Source organism: Dermacentor variabilis, chromosome 8 (assembly GCF_050947875.1).
Source record: "Dermacentor variabilis isolate Ectoservices chromosome 8, ASM5094787v1, whole genome shotgun sequence".
In the NCBI taxonomy this organism is placed as follows: domain Eukaryota; kingdom Metazoa; phylum Arthropoda; class Arachnida; order Ixodida; family Ixodidae; genus Dermacentor; species Dermacentor variabilis.
In genome coordinates, this window is record NC_134575.1 from 60,476,254 (window position 1) to 60,498,180 (window position 21,927).

General features: G+C 45.2%; 1 protein-coding gene across 1 annotated transcript in view; it reads right to left on the minus strand.

Annotated features, from left to right (window-relative positions):
* LOC142591413 (uncharacterized) overlaps nucleotides 1-21,927 on the minus strand; it is a 57,318-nt gene that overhangs the window by 6,106 nt on the left and 29,285 nt on the right. The window contains exons 9-13 of the mRNA XM_075703741.1: nucleotides 21,675-21,770; nucleotides 19,334-19,429; nucleotides 18,069-18,164; nucleotides 14,889-14,984; nucleotides 13,599-13,694 (exon numbers count right to left, since the gene is read on the minus strand). Of these exons, the coding sequence (XP_075559856.1) occupies nucleotides 13,599-13,694; nucleotides 14,889-14,984; nucleotides 18,069-18,164; nucleotides 19,334-19,429; nucleotides 21,675-21,770 (480 nt within the window). The remainder of the gene's footprint in view (nucleotides 1-13,598; nucleotides 13,695-14,888; nucleotides 14,985-18,068; nucleotides 18,165-19,333; nucleotides 19,430-21,674; nucleotides 21,771-21,927) is intronic.

Genomic DNA, 21,927 nt, shown 5'->3' on the forward strand with positions numbered 1-21,927 from the left:
CCCATGATTAAGCAACGACAGCTCAGAAGTCTGCTTCGACGATACAAAGACTGGTTTTTGACGTCATCAAGGATTCGACAAACACCAGTTGCAAGCATCGCATAATAACCGGAGTGCGCTCCACCACTCCTCCAGAGCCCTTACCGAGTTTCGACGCGAGCACGTGAAGCCATAAGACAACAAGTCGACGAAATTCTGCGCGACGACATCATTCGGCCGTCCAAAAGCCCGTGGGCACCCCCTGCTGTCTTGGTGAAGAAAAATGACGGAACCTTACGTTTCTGCGTCGATTATCGTCGACTGAACAAGATCACTAAGGAGGACGTATACCCCCTAGCACGGATAGACGCCGCATTGGATTGGCTCTGCAACGCTAAATACTTCTCCTCGATGTATCTCAAGCCTGGCTACGGGCACATAGAAGTCGACGAGAGAGATCGCTAAAAGACCGTCTTCATCACGCCAGACGGCCTCTCAGTACTCAGAGTACTCAGCACTGCATCCAGAAGTACTGCACGCCCTACATGACGATCCGATGGCTGGGCACCTCGGATTCTTCTGGACGCTATCGAGGATACAGGAAAAGTGTTACTGGCCGCACCTGACTGCCGACGTCGCCCGTTACGTCAAGACATGCCGAGACTCAGCGACGCAAGACACCACCGACAAGGCTAGCGGGATTACTACAGCCGATCGAGCCTCCTTGCCGACTATTTGAGCAGATCGGGATGGACTTGTTGGGACCCTTTTCGACGTCAACAGCGGGAAATAATTGGATCGTCGTGGCGACAGACTACCTCACCCGCTTTGCTGAAACGAAAGCTCTGCCGAAAGGTAGCGCAGCCGAAGTGGCGAAATTATTCGTCGAGAACATCCTGCTTCATCAAGGCTCCCCAGGAGTCCTCATCACCGACAGAGGAACAGCCTTTACAGCAGAGCTCCACCCAAGGCATTTTGCAGTGTAGTCAGACAAGCCACAGGAGGACAACTGCCCACCACCCGCAGACGAATAGTCTTATGGAGCGCCTCGCCGAAATCTAGTAATGTGGGTCGACGTCGAACACAAGACCTGGGATGCCGTCCTGCCGTACGTAACCTTCGCTTAAGATAGGGCGGTGCAAGAAACAACACAGATAGGCCGTTCAACGTTTACGGGAGGAACCCTACGACTATTATTGACGCCATGCTGCCGGACGTCACCGACGAAGAGAATCTTGACATCGCCACCCATCTCCAGGGCGCCGAAGAAGCCCGACAGCTTACCCGCCTATGGATCAAGAAGCAGCAGAGTACCGACAGCCGATACTACAACCTCCGACGACGCTACATGAAGTACCAGTCCGGTGACCGTGTTTGGATTTGGACCGCGTTACCCCGACGAGGACTCAGTGCGAAACTGTTGCGATGCTATTTTGAACTCTACAAGATCATCTGACGTATTGGCACACTGGACTATGAGGTAGTGCCAGAAGGCATTTCGCATTCACATCGGCGTTGCGCAAGATCTGGAGTGGTGCACATGGTGCGTCTTAAGCCCTCTTACGCTCGCTGATGAACTTCCTTATTTTGTTGTTTCTTTGCTACGGGTGTTTTGTTCATTACTTTCGTTTGTTTGAAGCATCGGGTCGATGATTTTTAAGAGCGGAGGGGTATTGACGCGTGTACTTGTTTATATTTATCGAGTGACCACGTTTCACCGCCTAACAAATGTTACCGCACAGCGTAGGACGCGGCTGCGTGTATCGGAAGTTTCTCGAATGTTATCGATGGTTCTATCTGCTGTCTGTTGCCACCGAACCTTGTGTAACCTGATTTCATGCATGAGCGACGCGAATCGTGTAGAACTTCCTGGAAGATACGCGGGCACCAGCGATAACTCTGGAACCTTCGATGACTGATGTATAAAAGCGGACGCCCTTGACCCGCTGTTCAGATTTTCGACGATCGCCGACCGTGTTCGTCGCTGCCGCCGTTCTTTGAGTGTAGCCTATTTTTGAGGGCACAAGTTCTCCCAATGAAACGCCAGTTTCGTCAATCCCAGTTTTGCGGCTTTCTTCATTGTCACTACTACGTAACAATGTCTGGAGTGCATTACGTCTTCTCAGTGATCGTGGCTTCTGACAGAAGTTCTGCTACGGTATTGGGCTAATTTCCCAAAATCCCTGTGAAGAGTTCTTTTTTTACATTCCACGTCAAGAAGCGAACTTTCTACATGCATATTGGGGCGGAACAGGTGAGTCATCCCCTCCGTGAAGGTGCTGACGTTCTCGCTTGGTAGCTGCATGTGGGCTTCTAGCAGAGCTTTCGTTCGCTCTTTCCTTACGATACTAGTGAAGGTCTGCAGGAAGCCGCCGAGAAACAGGTCCCCCGGTGTTAGGGTAAATTTTTTATTCTCGAACGACGTCCTGGCGACGTCCTCCAATGCGAAAAAAGACATGCCGCTGCTTGACTTCGCCATTCCAGTTAACATAGTGCATCCTTTCGTAGCTCTCCAGCCAGCTTTCCGGGTCTTCAATTTATGAACCGCGAAATGTCGGTGGCTCCCTGGGCTGATGCAGCGCGATCGGTGTAGGCGGCACTGAGGCATTCAGTGTGGCTGCAGTAGTGACCGTGGAATTTCTGGTCTTCTCGGCAAGAAGTCCGACTGCTTGTCTCGCGCCCCTATTGGCCCGCCGCTGCAAGACGACCAAGACAAGGACACCTTTCTAGGTACAATAAGAGCAGACGACTTTGCCGAGCAGCAGCGAGGAGACCCGAAGGTATTTAAGAAACCTCGCTGGAGTACTTGGGAGACCTGCCCTGGTGGCGCAATGGCGATTGCGTTGGCCTTCTAAGCCTGAAAGTGCGGGATGAAATCCTGGCCGCGGCGGCCGCATTTCGACGGGGTAGAAATGCAATAACCCCAGGTTACCTTGCATTGGGTGCACGTTAAAGAAATCCAGCTGGTCAAAACGAATCCAGAATCCCCGACTACGGCGTGCCTCATAATAATACAGTGGTTTTGGCACGTAAAACCTAAGAAGTCAAATTTTTTTATTACTTGGAAGGCAAGACCGACTTTGTTCCAAGTGTATTTAGGCCCGGATTTTGTTCGTTTTCTTTGAGAAACTACGTCCTGGTTGATTGTCACCTTTATTGAAGAATCACCCTTATTTACTAATATGCATGTTGGCCGCCCTTATGTATGACGCCCCGTCTTTGGGTTTTACGGCGATAAAGCGAACTGAAGGCTAATTGACCATTTTTAACTAAATATATTTCTGATTACTTTGGCATATTTTGAATTTTATGACTCGTAGGCAGTGACGTAGGCAGCGATGCTCACGAGATATATTAGTCACACTTTATCGCGTTGTCGGCACATAAAGGCACATAAAGAAACAAGTGTTTTTGAAAAGTTCAATTGGAATCGAAGGAGAATTGTATGAGATGTTTCCTGCTAACTAATGTGTTGGTTATGCAAAGAAAAGGCTGACCGAATTTTGAGTGTGGCCTATATTTTAGGGAAGAAAGAGAAAAATAAAAGCTGGCTGACGTCATGCCTGTCCCAAAGCTCACAAGGCATATTCAACTACAACTGATTACAATGATGACACCAGTTTCGAGACGCGTTCCAAGGCGCTTGACGTAATACATTGGTGTGCCACTTGTTGCTTTTTACACTCAACCGTCGACGTCGTAAGCTAAAAAACTGGTGATACATTAAAAAGTTGTTCCAAGTGAATGTGCCTTGAGAGCTCAATGGCTTCAGTGTGTGAATTCACTGCTTCAGTGCGTTAAAAAAGAACGGAAAAATTTTGTTAATTTGGAAATTCAGCATTTTGAGCTAGTGTGCAAGAAATGCCCTCCTCTTCAGGCTATCCACGAAAATTAAAGCTGCGCTGTCTGCCACGAGTGATTTTTATAAATTCTGGTACTTAAAAAAACACGTAAAGCTGCCACACGACTCTTACCCATGCACACGGCATAGCTGGCTACGAAGTCGCATGTCATTCCCATCGATTTGCATGTTTCTTTTTCTTCCTCGTTGCAGCTGTTTCGTACTGGATCTGCGAAAAGAAGTCTACTATGAATTCGCGAAAATTGTGCCTGAGTCGCGCTCTAGCCAAAAGAGACAGCGACAAAAATTGCCAGCTCTGCCTTTGTGCTAAATACTTTGTTCTCCACAGGCAAAACTGTACTACGGGCAACCACGCGATATGATACGAGCACATTTTTTGCCTTCTTATTGACCGCTAGGTTACAAACTAACATTCTTCGTTTCACTATGCTTTGTAGTCTCTTTCAAGTTTCAAGTTTATTGCTTCATTCACTAGTTGTACGTAAATGCAGTAGAAGTTATATAGAAAGAGGTCCCACAGTTAGAAACTGCAGCGGCACCTCTTGTTCTTAGTTACATAATAATATATAAATAAGAAGGCGTCAATTGCGGTTATAAAAAAGAACGGATTACACAATTTCTACAGTGTTAAAGTAATAAAACCTGTGGCAACACATCACAACATAAAAAAATGGGCATAGTAAGCAACATAAAAAATACTTCAAAGAATAGATGCAGTGTACAAGGTATTAATATAAGCTCTCAGTGAACGTTGGTATGACGATAATATAGGTGAGGATTTAACGTGAGCAGGTAAATTATTCCACATTTTCACACTAGCAAAACTAACAGTTTGCCAGAGTCGCTGCGTGATTTTGGAAGTGAAAGGTTATTTTGTAAAGGGAACCTGGTAGTATTAGGATTAGCAAGACTATTCCTGCCAATGATATAATGCAATTGTGGTTTTTCAAGAAGGCGGCAAATAACGATGCTGTGGTTGTAGCAGATAATTTAATTTATTCTGAGGATACTTTACTCAGTGAAGATAGGGGATAGATATAACATGAGAGTTATAAGGAGCTGGAGCGATGATATGGACAGTGTTATTTTGGATGTGCTTTATTGGATAACACCTGATGAGCTTCACACTAGGCAATCTTAGTTTAACATCGAGGTTGTCCTTACAATATCTAGGCGAACGGCTAATATTTATCAGTGTTTGGTATGGGATAACACAATGCGAATTGCGTGATCGACCATGGGACCAGACGCTGAGGCGCTTTTAAATACATGCAATGTTAAAAAAGTTTGCCTTCTTCTCTTTTCTCGTACAAGAACTCAATAGAAATAGAGCGAACGACCTCTTTTTTTGTTTTAAATGTACGATAGGGCCACAGCTATCTGTGACAAGTTCGACTCCGTGTTTGTATCGTTCACTCTATGTGTTCGAAGTTCTTCGGCTTTTTTTCGGGGCAGAAAAAATAATAAAGAAAAAAAATAAAGAAATAATGTGCAAACTACACTGCTTTACCATTTTTGTTGAATAGCGTGGCTCTAAAGCGGTGAATAATATGTGAGCGCTGATGTTGTTTATCCTCAGGTCGATCTCAAATTGGGAGTGTTAGGCAACGGGATTTACAACAACCTATATATTGAAGCAACCATAATGAAATCTTATAAACCGTGCAGATAGCTTGGTACAAACGGCGTTATAGTTAATGTGCGTCACGTGAGAGGCGGATAAACTCCTAAATATAACTGTCCGAAATCTATTGTCGCTGCGAATGCACAATTTGCAAGTTGATATAGGTTGCGCCCAACGTTCTTTGCGAATGCGGTACGTGTTGAAGGTCACGGTATTGTGTTATATAATTGCGGAATACTTGACCGACACTCAACAAATATACTAGTCAGACTTCGTCACGTGTATCGTCGGCACATCAAGGCTGACGCCATGAGTGACCCAAAACGACATATTTTCTCACAAATTCAGTTGGAATCACGTGAGAGTTGTAGGAGAGGTTTCCTGCTTACCAGTGCACAGAACAGCACCAGTGCTGAAGTCGCATGCACTTCCCAGTGACTTGCACTTTTTCTTTTCCTCTTCGTTGCAGCTGTTTCGTTGTGTATCTGTGTGAAAAAGAAGAGATTGAATCGATTTAGTCTAGCCGTTCACATCTACAGCTCAAGCATCGGTAATTTATTACGAACTGTTTCACAAAAACCTGTGGCTGAACGTGCCAGTTAATGGCAGTTCTATTACTAGGCGTTTCAGACTCTGGTGGAAGAAATTCGATGCGCTGGAATGATCACTCATGAATTTATTCTAGTGAGTTTGAGTAATCAATTAGAACCAAATCCCTAAGCATACGCAGTCAGCCACGTGACCTTTATTTAAGAAGAAAAATCACGTCACTTGCTTAAAGGGACACTAAAGTGAAAAATGATTTCTTCTGCATAAGTAAATTACCGTTCTACAACACCAAAAACACCACTCTTACAACGATAAGATGTTTGGTAAGTCAGAAAAAGCGCAAGAACGAAATACGGGTGGCGACGCCTACTTGAATTCCCGCACCTGGGGGCTGTGACCTCTTGGATTTTGATGGCATCTTCTAGGGCCTACTAATTATATATAGCGGTACAGACTGACTACAGTGTGTTCTTAAGGAACCAAATATTAAACATGGCAAGTTTCGGGAACCTTTATTCAGCCAACGCGGCCCAAATGCGAAAACATACTTTGGAATCCCTGACGTCACGCTGACGTTCCGGCGCTGGGGTTTCGGCGCGAAATTCAAATACTGATATTTGGACCTTCATTTTCTCAACTAATAATCAAACTATTTTTTTAAATGACTGCCTGCAGGGCTTCTCAAGCGATGCTTCATTAGTCTAAACTGATTTATTGTTTCGCTTTAGTGTCCCTTTATCGTGCACACAGGTATTTATTGCCTATATAAATCACGAGGAGAAGCAATATGCGTTCACCGTTCCCCATAAAGCGTGGCGTATGTCGAACACCCCATCAGACGTGGCAGGGCCTGCAGTAAAATCGTCACGTATAACGCGGTCTGCACGCTGAATTGAAGTGATGCCACATTGAGCATGCAGGGGGGCTCATATTACCAGCAGCTCAATACCTCCGGTTATCTCGCCGGTGCTGAAAAAATACCGAGATAATCTTTTTTTTTTTGCTAACACGAGAGTGTGCACTCCGACTGAAGGTGATAAAAAGATAAAATCATGGCTTTTAGCGTCTCAAAGCTACAAGAAAAGAAGAGATGAGCGACACTATGTTGCTCTGGATTTATTTCGAGCACGTGAAGGTTTTCTTTAAGGCGTTCCCAAATCTAAGTACACCGACGTTTTTTTTTATTCTGTGCCCATCGGAATGCGACCGCCGTTGTAGAGAATTGAAACCACGCCCTTGTGGCAAAAAAAAGAACACGTCACAGCTACTGAGTCACCGTTGTTTCCAAATTAGTGGTATGCGTTGCAATGAGCCGACGGAGGGAGTAAAACATACGTTCACTCGGTCCTGGGGTCAGTACGGAATGCATTGCACTATCGAGCATACGCATTGCACTATCGGTGGTTCCTTGCCAAACGTTTTTCCCGAAGCAAAGCTTGCCAAAGCTTTTGTCTCTCCGGTAATACTGTTACACACTCCCTGCACGTTGATGCTGATTGAAGCGTTTATCGAAGCGCAGTCACGTGACGAATCCGATGTTGCGGCAAGGGCAAAACAAAGGAAACGTGACAATGCGCATACGACAATGTTTCCTCTAGACGAGGGTATCGGTTACACGTTAGGAAAACAGATTCATTGGCATTCCATTGGCATCACAGTTAATTTGTTAACAAAACGTTTTCTGTATTGAAGCACACAAGTAACTGGAACGCCAATGCATTTATCCGCAAAGTTTGGGAATATATCGAAACTGGTGTCGTCCTGAGAAATCGTTAATGTGGATCCACCTTGCGAACTCCACGGCTAAGATTGGTAAATTGCAATATGGGCCATAAGGTAATTAATTAAAAGGGTAATAATTGATTTCTTGCTAAATAGTGGATTATGCATTTCATTTCTTTGTGCAAGTTGTGTCCGCCTCTTCGAGTAGACCACCTCACGAACTAGAATTGCACAACCTGCGGCAGGCAGCCTTTCAAAAATTTTGAACGTGTTCGCTGAAACACCCTGTATAAGTTTACTGTGAGCAGAAACCTTTTTGTGATGTACATACGCACTTTATGTCGTGTGAAGCTAGAAACAATACAGACTGAGAAGCAATTTTCTATTTTTTTCAGGGATATTGCCGTCAACAATTTTTGCTTTGTTTGAGGAACGTGTCTGAAGAAACTTGCTCAAAGCGTAACCGCCCGATATTTGAGGTCCCATTATTCGACACCTGTCAATACGTTTCGTTAACGGAATCATTTTATTTTCATAAGACTTGACGGAACATTTGCAAAATCATCGAACAAATCCAAAATTCTATAAGCTTTAAAAAAAAATTCGGCAGAGTTGGCATGTATGCTTTAGTGACACTATTTCGCTTGACGTTCAGTCTGGAAACATGAGATAGAGCGAAGAAACGGGAAGGCACTGACGATAGTATGTTTTCAACAACCTGCCCTGTCACTTCTCACGTGTCGCGCTTTTTTGCATGACTCACAAAAGGGATGAATTTCAGCCGAATTGCGCGCCTCATGAAAAAAAAAATAACGATTCGGTTTGCACATATGTTTGGAGAACCTGAAGTGTTCGTGGGTGCGAAGAATTGTTTATCTCTCAGTGTCTCTCTGTGGGCCAAGAAGTCGGTGGAACAAGTTGTTTTTGGCAATTCCTACGCAGTGCTTTACACTATTCTCCGTCATTAATAACACTAGACGTTATGGAAGCAAAAATGTGACGGTCCAGTCGGTGACCACATTAGGCATGTTTCAGAAGTCTGGCAGACTCGCGAACACACCTAGTTGGCGGAGGCAAGGTGCCATTCTTATAATCGATGACGTCCCTCGCTCACTTTCGTCGGTATACCATTCACGCACGTATATGCGCATGTAGCCACTAAGATCAGATTTAGCAAAAATTCAGAAAAAAAACACTGCCCAAGTAGTGCGTGAAGGGAGTGTCTGTGGAGAACAAACAGGATTTTATGAAAAACTTAAAGATATGTAAGCGAAAACTGTGGTCGCGCTGTGGGTAGATAAATCTCCCCGTGGGCTTTACTGTTGTCCGTTGTAAACACGATTGTTGGCGCTGCAGAACGTCTTGCGAGGAACTCAAAAATTTCCTAGCTATAAACCGTCGTAGCACCATACTATTCTACATTCGTGCACGTGCCGGAGACCGTCTCGTTCGCTGCTTCGGATCACTTCCGAATGTCGCGTAAATCAATTTCTTTCCGCGTTTTCCTTCCCGTAACAATTAAGTTTTTCTACGCACACTGATAGCTCTGACTCATCACAATGCTGACCAGCGTCCGCCGCACAATTGCTTACCGATGCATGTCGGGGCGCCGCCTGTGAAATCGCATGTTCTTCCGGTGGCCTTGCAGAGCTCCTTCTCTTTTTTATTACAGCTGTGCCGATTATTATCTGTTGGAAAGAAGAAGTAAAACTAGTTACGTCTTCGTCACTAACAAGGTTATTGAAGAAAATACGGCAGAACTCGTCTCGCAATGACTGTCTAGGGTAACGCGAAGAGCGATCGAGAAATAGAGCGACATTCCATATGCCCGAAGTCACCTTTATTTAACACTTGCAGTGGTGAGTTTTTTTACTGTTTTGTTGCTTGGGCTATATACCACATAATCCTATATCGTCCCATTTTGCTATGGCACTCGCTTGCAAAAGTCGCCCACGAAGGCATGATGACGATTGTATGACGCCGATGCAGTGACGATGAAGTGACGAAGGAATGACATTAATCGAACGGCAAAGGCGTAAAACCTCTACGGTATGACGACAATGAAATGTAACTTCTAAATTGTGGCGATGGAATAACAATGACAACGTGACGATGACTGTATGGTGACGATAACGAGACGACGGTAATATGACGACAATCGGACGAATGAGCGGTAATGACGCGATGACACAACCAAGACAGCATGACGACGATGGTATGTCAAAGGATACATGAGAGCGTTTAAGTGACGACGAAGAAATAACGATGATTGCATGACAACTGCGACATAATAATAAGTGAATGGCGACAACATGATTACAATGGAATGAAGAAATAAGAATGAGATTGGTAATTTGGCGAAAGTTGTACTACGACGACGGCATGATGACAATGGGGATGACGATATTTAACTGACGATCATGGTGAAACGATAGCCTGGTGACGATGACATCACGGCAAAGGTACAACGACAACGATGTGACGGGAGCCAGATGTCGAAGCTATAGTATGACGATGGGACGACTGCGACGGGGCCCGGACGATGGTATGACAAAGAATGCATGACGACTGTATGATGACATGACAAAGACATGAAGACAATGGACTGAGTAGTGTATGACCACAATGGCGTAAGGATACCGTTTCACGAAACCTTTATGACGACGATGGCATGGGGATAATGGTGCGGGCACAATGGTATGGCGACGACGGCATGATTAGTGTCGCATGGCGAAGTTAAAATGAGGACGATGGAATAACCGGGGTGAGTTATCGACGACAGCATGACAACGAATGCATGACGGTGATGCATTGATAACAATGGCATGACGATGGTGTGAGGACAAAGGGATGACAACGAGTGTATAGTGAAAATGGCGTGACAATGACTATCATGAAACGTGTATAACGACGATGGCGTGACGACGACAGCATGACGAGAGTCGGATGACGAAGTTGCAGTGATCATGATGGCATGACCGCGAGAGCATTACAACGAAGGTCTGAGAATGGAGGCTCGATGGTGACTGTTCGGCGATGACGACATGACAAGGATGGCATAATCACGATACGACGAAAAAAGATTGACATCGATGGAATGACCAGCGACCCGTGACAAGTTAACACAGTATAACCGGCCATGGTTGCTTAGTGGCTATGGTGTTGGACTGCTAAGCACGAGGTGCGGGATCGAATCCCGGCCACGGCGTCCGCATTTAGATGGGGGCGAAATGCGAAAACACCCGTGTAATTAGATTTAGGTGCACGTTAAAGAACCCCAGGAGGTCCCAATTTTTAGAGTCCCCTACTACGGCGTGTCTCATAATCAGATCGTGGTTTTGGCACGTAAAACCGCATAATTTAAATTAATTTTTAATGCAGTATAGATAGACGGCAGGGCGAAAATGCAAGCGTTCATTCAGCCCTCTTTGCCGTCATCAATTCAAAAGCTGCAACGCCGAGATTGCACTTTACCTTTGCATACGGGTGCAAGCTGTACGGGTGCGAGCTGTAAGCATCTAGTTAGTGGGGATTTTTCGTGGACTCGTGCTCACCCAAATACAGTACCGCCACCTAGCGGCCGGAGCAACTCAGACGGACTTCATACGGAAGCTGCAAAAGCGCTCTGTCTTTGAGTTACCATGTAACAGAATTATGTTTTCACGTGTATTCGAATTACAATCAGAAGCTATCATGTGTGCAGCTTGTGTGTAAGCTATAATTTACGAACTTTATGATGCAGTTTGCCTTGAAAAATTTAATCAGTTCATTAAGGCACTGACGCTTGGTGGAGGGCCTAGAATAATGAGGATGTGTGCTTTACTTCTGTACACGTGCCTGGGCGCGTGACCGTGTTCGTCGCTGCCGCCGTTCTTTGAGTGTAGCCTATTTTTGAGGGCACAAGTTCTCCCAATGAAACGCCAGTTTCGTCGTTCCCAGTTTTGCGGCTTTCTTCACTGTCACTACTACGTAACAATATTGTCTGGAGTGCATTACGTCTTCTCAGTGATCGTGGCTTCTGACAGAAGTTCTGCTACGGTATTGGGCTAATTTCCCAAAATGCCTGTGAAGAGTTCTTTTTTTACATCCCACTTCAAGAAGCGAACTTTCTACATGCATATTGGGGCGGAACAGGTGAGTCATCTCCTCCGTGAAGGTGCTGACGTTCTCGCTTGGTAGTTGATTGTGGGCTTCTAGCAGAGCTTTCGTTCGCTCTTTCCTTACGATACTCGTGAAGGTCTGCAGGAAGCCGCCGTGAAACAGGTCCCTCGGTGTTAGGGTAATTTTTTTATTCTCGAACGACTTCCTGGCGACGTCCTCCAATGCGAAAAAAGACATGCCGCTGCTTGACTTCGCCATTCCAGTTAACATAGTGCATCCTTTCGTAGCTCTCCAGCCAGCTTTCCGGGTCTTCAATTTATGAACCGCGAAATGTCGGTGGCTCCCTGGGCTGATGCAGCGCGATCGGTGTAGGCGGCACTGAGGCATTTAGTGTGGCTGCAGTAGTGACCGTGCAATTTCTGGTCTTCTCGGCAAGAAGTCCGACTGCTTGTCTCGCGCCCCTATTGACCCGCCGCTGCAAGACGACCAAGACAAGGACACCTTTCTAGGTACAATAAGAGCAGACGACTTTGCCGAGCAGCAGCGAGGAGACCCGAACGTATTTAAGAAACCTCGCTGGAGTACTTGGAAGACCTGCCCTGGTGGCGCAGTGGCGATGGCGTTGGCCTACTAAGCGTGAAAGTGCGGGATTAAATCCTGGCCGCGGCGGCCGCATTTCGACGGGCGAGAAATGCAATAACCCCAGCGTACCGTGCACTGGGTGCACGTTAAAGAAATCCAGTTGGTCAAAACGAATCCAGAATCCCCGACTACGGCGTGCCTCATCAGTGGTTTTGGCACGTAAAACCCAAGAAGTCAAATTTTTTTATTAATTGGTAGGCAAGACCGACTTTGTTCCAAGTGTATTTAGGCCCGGATTTTGTTCGTTTTCTTTGAGAAACTACGTCCTGGTCGATTGTCACCTTTATTGAAGAATCACCCTTATTTACTAAAATGCATGTTGTCCGCCCTGATGTATGATGCCCCGTCTTGGGGTTTTATGGCAATAAAGCGAACTGAAGGCTAATTGACCATTTTTCACTAAATATATTTCTGATTACTTTGGCATATTTTGAAATTTATGACTCGTAGGCAGTGACGTAGGCAGCGACACTCACGAGATATATTAGTCACACGTTGGCTCGTTGTCGGCACATAAAGGCTGACGTCATAAGTGTCCAAAAAGAAACAAATTTTTTTGAAAAGTTCAATTGGAATCGAAGGAGAATTGTATGAGACGTTTCCTGCTAACGAATGTGTTGGTTATGCAAAGAAAAGGCTGACCGAATTTTGAGCGTGGCCTATATTTTAGGGAAGAAAGAGAAAAAGAAAAGCTGGCTGACGTCATGCCTGTCCCAAAGCTCACAAGGCATATTCAACTACAACTGATTACAATGATGACACCAGTTTCGAGACGCGTTCCAAGGCGCGTGACGAAATACATTGGTGTGCCACTTGTTGCTTTTTACCCTCAACCGTCGACGTCGTAAGCTCAAAAACTGGTGATACATTCAAAAGTTGTTCCAAGTGAATGTGCCTTGAGAGCTCAATGGCTTCAGTGTGTGAATTCACTGCTTCAGTGCGTTAAAAAAGAACGGAAAAATTTTGTTAATTTGCAAATTCAGCATTTTGAGCTAGTGTGCAAGAAATGCCCTCTTCTTCAGGCAATCCACGAAAATGAAAGCTGCGCTGTCTGCCAAGAGTGATTTTTATAAATTCTGGTACTTAAAAAAACACGTAAAGCTGCCACACGACTCTTACCCATGCAAACGGCATAGCCGGCTACGAAGTCGCATGTCATTCCCATCGATTTGCATGTTTCCTTTTCTTCCTCGTTGCAGCTGTTTCGTACTGGATCTGCGAAAAGAAGTCTACCATGAATTCGCGAAAATTGTGCCTGAGTCGCGTTCTCGCCAAAAGAGACAGCGACAAAAATTGCCAGCTCTGCCTTTGTGCTAAATATTTCGTTCTCCACAGGCAAAACTGTACTACGGGCAACCACCCGATATGATACGAGCACATTTTTTGCCTTCGTATTGACCGCTAGGTTACAAACTAACATTCATTGTTTCACTATGCTTTGTAGTCTCTTTCAAGTTTCAAGTTCATTGCTTCATTCACTAGTGGTACATATATGCAGTAGAAGTTATACAGAAAGAGGTCCCACAGTGAAGACAATGGACTGAGTAGTGTATGACCACAATGGCGTAACGATACCGTTTCACGAAACCTTTATGACGACGATGGCATGGGGACAATGGTGCGGGCACAATGGTAAGGCGACGACGGCATGATTAGTGTCGGATGGCGAAGTTACAATGAGGATGATGGAATAACCGGGGTGAGTTATCGACGACAGCATGACAACGAATGCATGACAGTGATGCATTGATAACAATGGCATGACGATGATGTGAGGACAAAGGGATGACAACGAGTGTATAGTGAAAATGGCGTGACAATGACTATCATGAAACGTGTATAACGACGATGGCGTGACGACGACAGCATAACGAGAGTCGGATGACGAAGTTGCAGTGATCATGATGGCATGACCGCGAGAGCATTACAACGAAGGTCTGAGAATGGAGGCACGATGGTGACTGTTTGGCGATGACGACATGACAAGGATGGCATAATCACGATGCGACGAAAAAAGATTGACATCGATGGAATGACCGACGACCCGTGACAAGTTAACACAGTATAACCGGCCGTGGTTGCTTAGTGGCTATGGTGTTGGACTGCTAAGCACGAGGTGCGGGATCGAATCCCGGCCACGGCGTCCGCATTTAGATGGGGGCGAAATGCGAAAACACCCGTGTAATTAGATTTAGGTGCACGTTAAAGAACCCCAGGTGGTTCCAATTTTTAGAGTCCCCTACTACGGCGTGTCTCATAATCAGATCGTGGTTTTGGCACGTAAAACCGCATAATTTAAATTAATTTTTATTGCAGTATAGATAGACGGCAGGACGAAAATGCAAGCGTTCATTCAGCCCTCTTTGCCGTCATTAATTCAAAAGCTGCAACGCCGAGATTGCACTTTACCTTTGCATACGGGTGCACCGTCGGTGAAATCACATTCAGTGCCATTGATTTTGCATGTTTCGTTTTGTTCTTTAGTGCAGGCTTTTGGCCTTTCATCTGTAAGATAAAAGTCGATAAAGGCTGATATATTAGATATTCTAGACCTGCAGTTATCAGCAAAAAGTAAGATACTTTCGCCGATACGCCGACAGAAATCGTGCGTGTACTGCATACATTGTTCGTGTCCAGAACATGGCGATCGTGACTGCTTCCGGATCCTACAATCGCTTCTGGCGCTTGTAGTATACAAGAACCGACCCTCAAGTTTGTGTTCCGTTACGCCGACGGAGCCGGCTCTGGGGGGGGGGGAGGTACGCTTTGGACATGCCTAATAACCACGTAGCACGTGCTTAATTTACTCATCTGTAACTGTTGCACGACTTCTGTACAGTTTTACTGTTCAAAAATTTTAAATACAAATTTTCTGCCGGACTGAATGGTCTCAAATTTTGGCTGCTTGCTGTGGAATGCGTACGGTTTAACATGCAATGCATATTTTGAGCTCGAAAGCTTGGTGTCATGGCTCCTTTGAGCAGCAGCTGAGGGGTCCTGTGGAAGTGCGGAGAGGTGGGAAAAGGTAGAGGTACGAGAGCATGCAAAGTGTGAGAGAATAAGGTACAATAAATGTTCACGAAACCTAAGCGTGTGAGCTTTGTACTCGTGGCATGCAGTCAGCAATATTGAAGTTTGGAAACAAAAGTACCACTCTCTTTATGAGCACCCCAGAGTTTAGGTTTAGTGCAGTCCAACGCGTGGCAGACTGCAGCTTTTATAATGAAGTTGTAAGCACCTAGTTAGTGGGGATTTTTCGTGGACTCGTGCTCACCCAAGTACAGTACCGCCACCTAGCGGCCGCAGCCACACAGACGGACTTCATACGGAAGCTGCAAAAGCGCTCTGTCTTTGAGTTACCATGTAACAGAATTATGTTTTCACGTGTATTCGAATTACAATCAGAAGCTATCATGTGTGCAGCTTGTGTGTAAGCTATAATTTATGAACTTTATGATGCAGTTTGCCTTGAAAAACTTAATCAGTTCATTAAGGCACTGACGCTTGGTGGAGGGCCTAGAATAATGAGGATGTGTGCTTCACTTCTGTACACGTGCCTGGGCGCGTGACCGTGTTCGTCGCTGCCGCCGTTCTTTGAGTGTAGCCTATTTTTGAGGGCACAAGTTCTCCCAATGAAACGCCAGTTTCGTCATTCCCAGTTTTGCGGCTTTCTTCACTGTCACTACTACGTAACAATATTGTCTGGAGTGCATTACGTCTTCTCAGTGATCGTGGCTTCTGATAGAAGTTCTGCTACGGTATTGGGCTAATTTCCCAAAATCCCTGTGAAGAGTTCTTTTTTTACATCCCACTTCAAGAAGCGAACTTTCTACATGCATATTGGGGCGGAACAGGTGAGTCATCTCCTCCGTGAAGGTGCTGACGTTCTCGCTTGGTAGTTGATTGTGGGCTTCTAGCAGAGCTTTCGTTCGCTCTTTCCTTACGATACTCGTGAAGGTCTGCAGGAAGCCGCCGTGAAACAGGTCCCCCGGTGTTAGGGTAATTTTTTTATTCTCGAACGACGTCCTGGCGACGTCCTCCAATGCGAAAAAAGACATGCCGCTGCTTGACTTCGCCATTCCAGTTAACATAGTGCATCCTTTGGTAGCTCTCCAGCCAGCTTTCCGGGTCTTCAATTTATGAACCGCGAAATGTCGGTGGCTCCCTGGGCTGATGCAGCGCGATCGGTGTAGGCGGCACTGAGGCATTCAGTGTGGCTGCAGTAGTGACCGTGCAATTTCTGGTCTTCTCGGCAAGAAGTCCGACTGCTTGTCTCGCGCCCCTATTGACCCGCCGCTGCAAGACGACCAAGACAAGGACACCTTTCTAGGTACAATAAGAGCAGACGACTTTGTCGAGCAGCAGCGAGGAGACCCGAACGTATTTAAGAAACCTCGCTGGAGTACTTGGAAGACCTGCCCTGGTGGCGCAGTGGCGATGGCGTTGGCCTGCTAAGCCTGAAAGTGCGGGATGAAATCCTGGCCGCGGCGGCCGCATTTCGACGGGCGAGAAATGCAATAACCCCAGCGTACCGTGCATTGGGTGCACGTTAAAGAAATCCAGCTGGTCAAAACGAATCCAGATTCCCCGACTACGGCGTGCCTCATAATAATACAGTGGTTTTGGCACGTAAAACCCAATAAGTCAAATTTTTTTATTACTTGGAAGGCAAGACCGACTTTGTTCCAAGTGTATTTAGGCCCGGATTTTGTTCGTTTTCTTTGAGAAACTACGTCCTGGTTGATTGTCACCTTTATTGAAGAATCACCCTTATTTAGTAATATGCATGTTGTCCGCCCTTATGTATGATGCCCCGTCTTGGGGTTTTACGGCAATAAAGCGAACTGAAGGCTAATTGACCATTTTTCACTAAATATATTTCTGATTACTTTGGCATATTTTGAAATTTATGACTCGTAGGCAGTGACGTAGGCAGCGACACTCACGAGATATATTAGTCACACTTTGTCGCGTTGTCGGCACATAAAGGCTGACGTCATAAGTGTCCAAAAAGAAACAAATTTTTTTGAAAAGTTCAATTGTAATCGAAGGAGAATTGTATGAGACGTTTCCTGATAACGAATGTGTTGGTTATGCAAAGAAAAGGCTGACCGAATTTTGAGCGTGGCCTATATTTTAGGGAAGAAAGAGAAAAAGAAAAGCTGGCTGACGTCATGCCTGTCCCAAAGCTCACAAGGCACATTCAACTACAACTGATTACAATGATGACACCAGTTTCGAGACGCGTTCCAAGGCGCTTGACGAAATACATTGGTGTGCCACTTGTTGCTTTTTACCCTCAACGGTTGACGTCGTAAGCTCAAAAACTGGTGATACATTCAAAAGTTGTTCCAAGTGAATGTGCCTTGAGAGCTCAATGGCTTCAGTGTGTGAATTCACTGCTTCAGTGCGTTAAAAAAGAACGGAAAAATTTTGTTCATTTGCAAATTCAGCATTTTGAGCTAGTGTGCAAAAAATGCCCTCCTCTTCTGGCAATCCACGAAAATTAAAGCTGCGCTGTCTGCCACGAGTGATTTTTATAAATTCTGGTACTTAAAAAAACACGTAAAGCTGCCACGCGACTCTTACCCATGCACACGGCATAGCCGGCTACGAAGTCGCATGTCATTTCCATCGATTTGCATGTTTCCTTTTCTTCCTCGTTGCAGCTGTTTCGTACTGGATCTGCGAAAAGAAGTCTACCATGAATTCGCGAAAATTGTGCCTGAGTCGCGTTCTAGCCATAAGAGACAGCGACAAAAATTGCCAGCTCTGGCTTTGTGCTAAATACTTTGTTCTCCACAGGCAAAACTGTACTACGGGCAACCACGCGATATGATACCAGCACATTTTTTGCCTTCTTATTGACCGCTAGGTTACAAACTAACATTCTTCGTTTCACTATGCTTTGTAGTCTCTTTCAAGTTCACTAGTGGTACATACATGCAGTAGAAGTTATACAGAAAGAGGTCCCACAGTGAAGACAATGGACTGAGTAGTGTATGACCACAATGGCGTAACGATACTGTTTCACGAAACCTTTATGACGACGATTGCATGGGGACAATGGTGCGGGCACAATGGTATGGCGACGACGGCATGATTAGTGTCGGATGGCGAAGTTACAATGAGGACGATGGAATGACCGGGGTGAGTTATCGACGACAGGATGACAACGAATGCATGAGAGTGATGCATTGATAACAATGGCATGACGATGGTGTGAGGACATAGGGATGACAACGAGTGTATAGTGGAAATGGCGTGACAATGACTATCATGAAACGTGTATAACGACGATGGCGTGACGACGACAGCATGACGAGAATCGGATGACGAAGTTGCAGTGGTCATGATGGCATGACCGCGAGAGCATTACAACGAAGGTCTGAGAATGGAGGCACGATGGTGACTGTTTGGCGATGAAGACATGACAAGGATGGCATAATCACGATGCGACGAAAAAAGATTGTCATCGATGGAATGACCAACGACCTGTGACAAGTTAACACAGTATAACCGGCCGTGGTTGCTTAGTGGCTATGGTGTTGGACTGCTAAGTGCGGGATCGAATCCACGGCCACGGCGTCCGCATTTAGATGGGGGTGAAATGCGAAAACACCCGTGTAATTAGATTTAGGTGCACGTTAAAGAACCCCAGGTGGTCCCAATTTTTAGAGTCCCCTACTACGGCGTGTCTCATAATCAGATCGTGGTTTTGGCACGTAAAACCGCATAATTTAAATTAATTTTAAATGCCTTATAGATAGACGGCAGGGCGAAGATGGAAGCGTTCATTCAGCCCTCTTTGCCGTCATCAATTCAAAAGCTCCAACGCCGAGATTGCACTTTACCTTTGCATACGGGTGCACCGTCGGTGAAATCACATTCAGTGCCATTGATTTTGCATGTTTCGTTTTGTTCTTTAGTGCAGGCTTTTGGCCTTTCATCTGTAAGATAAAAGTCGATAAAGGCTGAGATATTAGATATTTTAGACCTGCAGTTATCAGCAAGAAGTAAGATACTTTCGCCGATACGCCGACAGAAATCGTGCGTGTACTGCATACATTGTTCGTGTCCGGAACATGGCGATTGTGACGTGCTTCCGGATCCTACAATCGCTTCTGGCGCTTGTAGTATACAAGAACCGACCTTCAAGTGTGTGTTCCGTTACGCCGACGGAACCGGCTCTGGGGGGGGTGGGGGTTACGCTTTGGACATGCCTAATAACCACGTAGCACGTGCTTAATTTACTCATCTGTAAGTGTTGCACTCTTCTGTACAGTTTTACTGTTCAAAAATTGAAAATACAAATTTTCTGCCGGACTGAATGGTCTCAAATTTTGGCTGCTTGCTGTGGAATGCGTACGGTTTAACATGCAATGCATATTTTGAGCTCGAAAGCTTGGTGTCATGGCTCCTTTGAGCAGCAGCTGAGGGGTCCTGTGGAAGTGCGGAGAGGTGGGAAAAGGTAGAGGTACGAGAGCATGCAAAGTGTGAGAGAATAAGGTACAATAAATGTTCACGAAACCTAAGCGTGTGAGCTTTGTACTCGTGGCATGCAGTCAGCAATATTGAAGTTTGGAAACAAAAGTACCAATCTCTTTATGAGCACCCCAGAGTTTAGGTTTTGTGCAGTCCAACGCGTGGCAGACTGCAGCTATTATAACGAAGCTGTAAGCATCTAGTTAGTGGGGATTTTTCGTGGACTCGTGCTCACCCAAGTACAGTACCGCCACCTAGCGGCCGCAGCCACTCAGACGGACTTCATACGGAAGCTGCAAAAGCGCTCTGTCTTTGAGTTACCATGTAACAGAATTATGTTTTCACGTGTATTCGAATTACAATCAGAAGCTATCATGTGTGCAGCTTGTGTGTAAGCTGTAATTTACGAACTTTATGATGCAGTTTGCCTTGAAAAACTTAATCAGTTCATTAAGGCACTGACGCTTACTTCTGTACACGTGCCTGGGCGCGTGACTTAGGTCGATTTTGGCCGTGGTGCTTGTATAACTTCTGCAAAAGTTTCGCTGTACATCCAATCTCACATGGTGAAATGGAGTCGGACTTTTTTAATGCCCCCTCAGCAGTGTTGTTATAATACGGCTGTCCTAAACTAGGATTAAAACCGCGCTAGTTAGTAAACGGTGAAACGTTAGTGCCTGTGTGTAGGAGAAAGGAGAGCGATAGAATCCAGATGTTAAAGCATGATATAAGTGTAGTAATTAAAACTTGAAGAGGAATAACATATATTGTGAGAAAATAAAAAGCTGGGGCATCATAATAATTAGTGATAGCTAGAGCGAAATGCTATGACGCTGCTTTTATGGCGCGTAGATATTTTACTTGGCACTTTGCTTGCATTGCTGGCAGGATGCTTACAGAATAGCTTCTGAAATGTGCCACCTGTTACGTATTGTTAGTATGTGTTAGGAAACTTAGTTGCACAGACACCTAATCAAAATGCAGGGTCATGCCATACATTAATTACGATGAGCACATCTTTGGAGGAAGGTACCGCGAAATCAGGATCGATATATTTAATCATATCGTCCACTAAGACAATGCAGTTCCCATGGAAGTTCACGACCTTCTTTATTATTTTTTCTCCCGTTTATTTGCTTTTTCTGCCCGCTGTTCTTTCCGTCCTTCATTTCCTCTTCCCCCAGCGCAGAGTAGCAAACCTGGATTTTATCCGGTTAGCATCCCCGCCTTTCGCATCCCGTTTATCTCCCTCCACTAAGACAACAGTCCAAGTCACCTGGAAATAGTAAATATTATTGTGAATCCTCAAATTCTTGTAAATCTCTACTCGTCAACGATTTATCCTGCTAAAGAATCCGAAATCAGCTAAATTCAATGTAAATATGCTAAAATTGTAACGCTGCTTCCGAGTAAAGTCTTGATTGTACTGTGCGCACTTACCCACACACAAAGCTACTCCGCCTGGAATGTTGCAGTCCTTACCCAATACTTTACACTCTTGTCGTTCTTTGTCGCTGCACTTTGTGCCGTTTTTGTCTGCCACAAAATAAAAAAAACGATTGGGAACATAGATTTTTAAGAAAATAGTTACAACAAGAAAGTGTACAGTGCCGACGCACATACAACCATTCAGTGATGTTTTAGCAATCCCAAGGTGTTACAGAAAAAAAAGGAGCTTACAATGAGATACGCTTGTCGACAGCGCCTTACCAATGCAGATGGGCGCCCCAGCAGTGAAATCACACTCAGTGCCGTATGCTTCGCAAATGTCTTTCTCTGTTTTACCACAGGTTGTGCGGTTTTTATCTGTCAAGACAAAATGACATGTCATGATCCGAGCACGCATGCAGTGTTCAAATCATTGTAGTATAGCAGTTATCATAAGTAAGTAAATTGTAACCCAAGTATAGTCATCATATTAGGTATGGTACACCTAACATACCCAGTAATACACCGAATACGC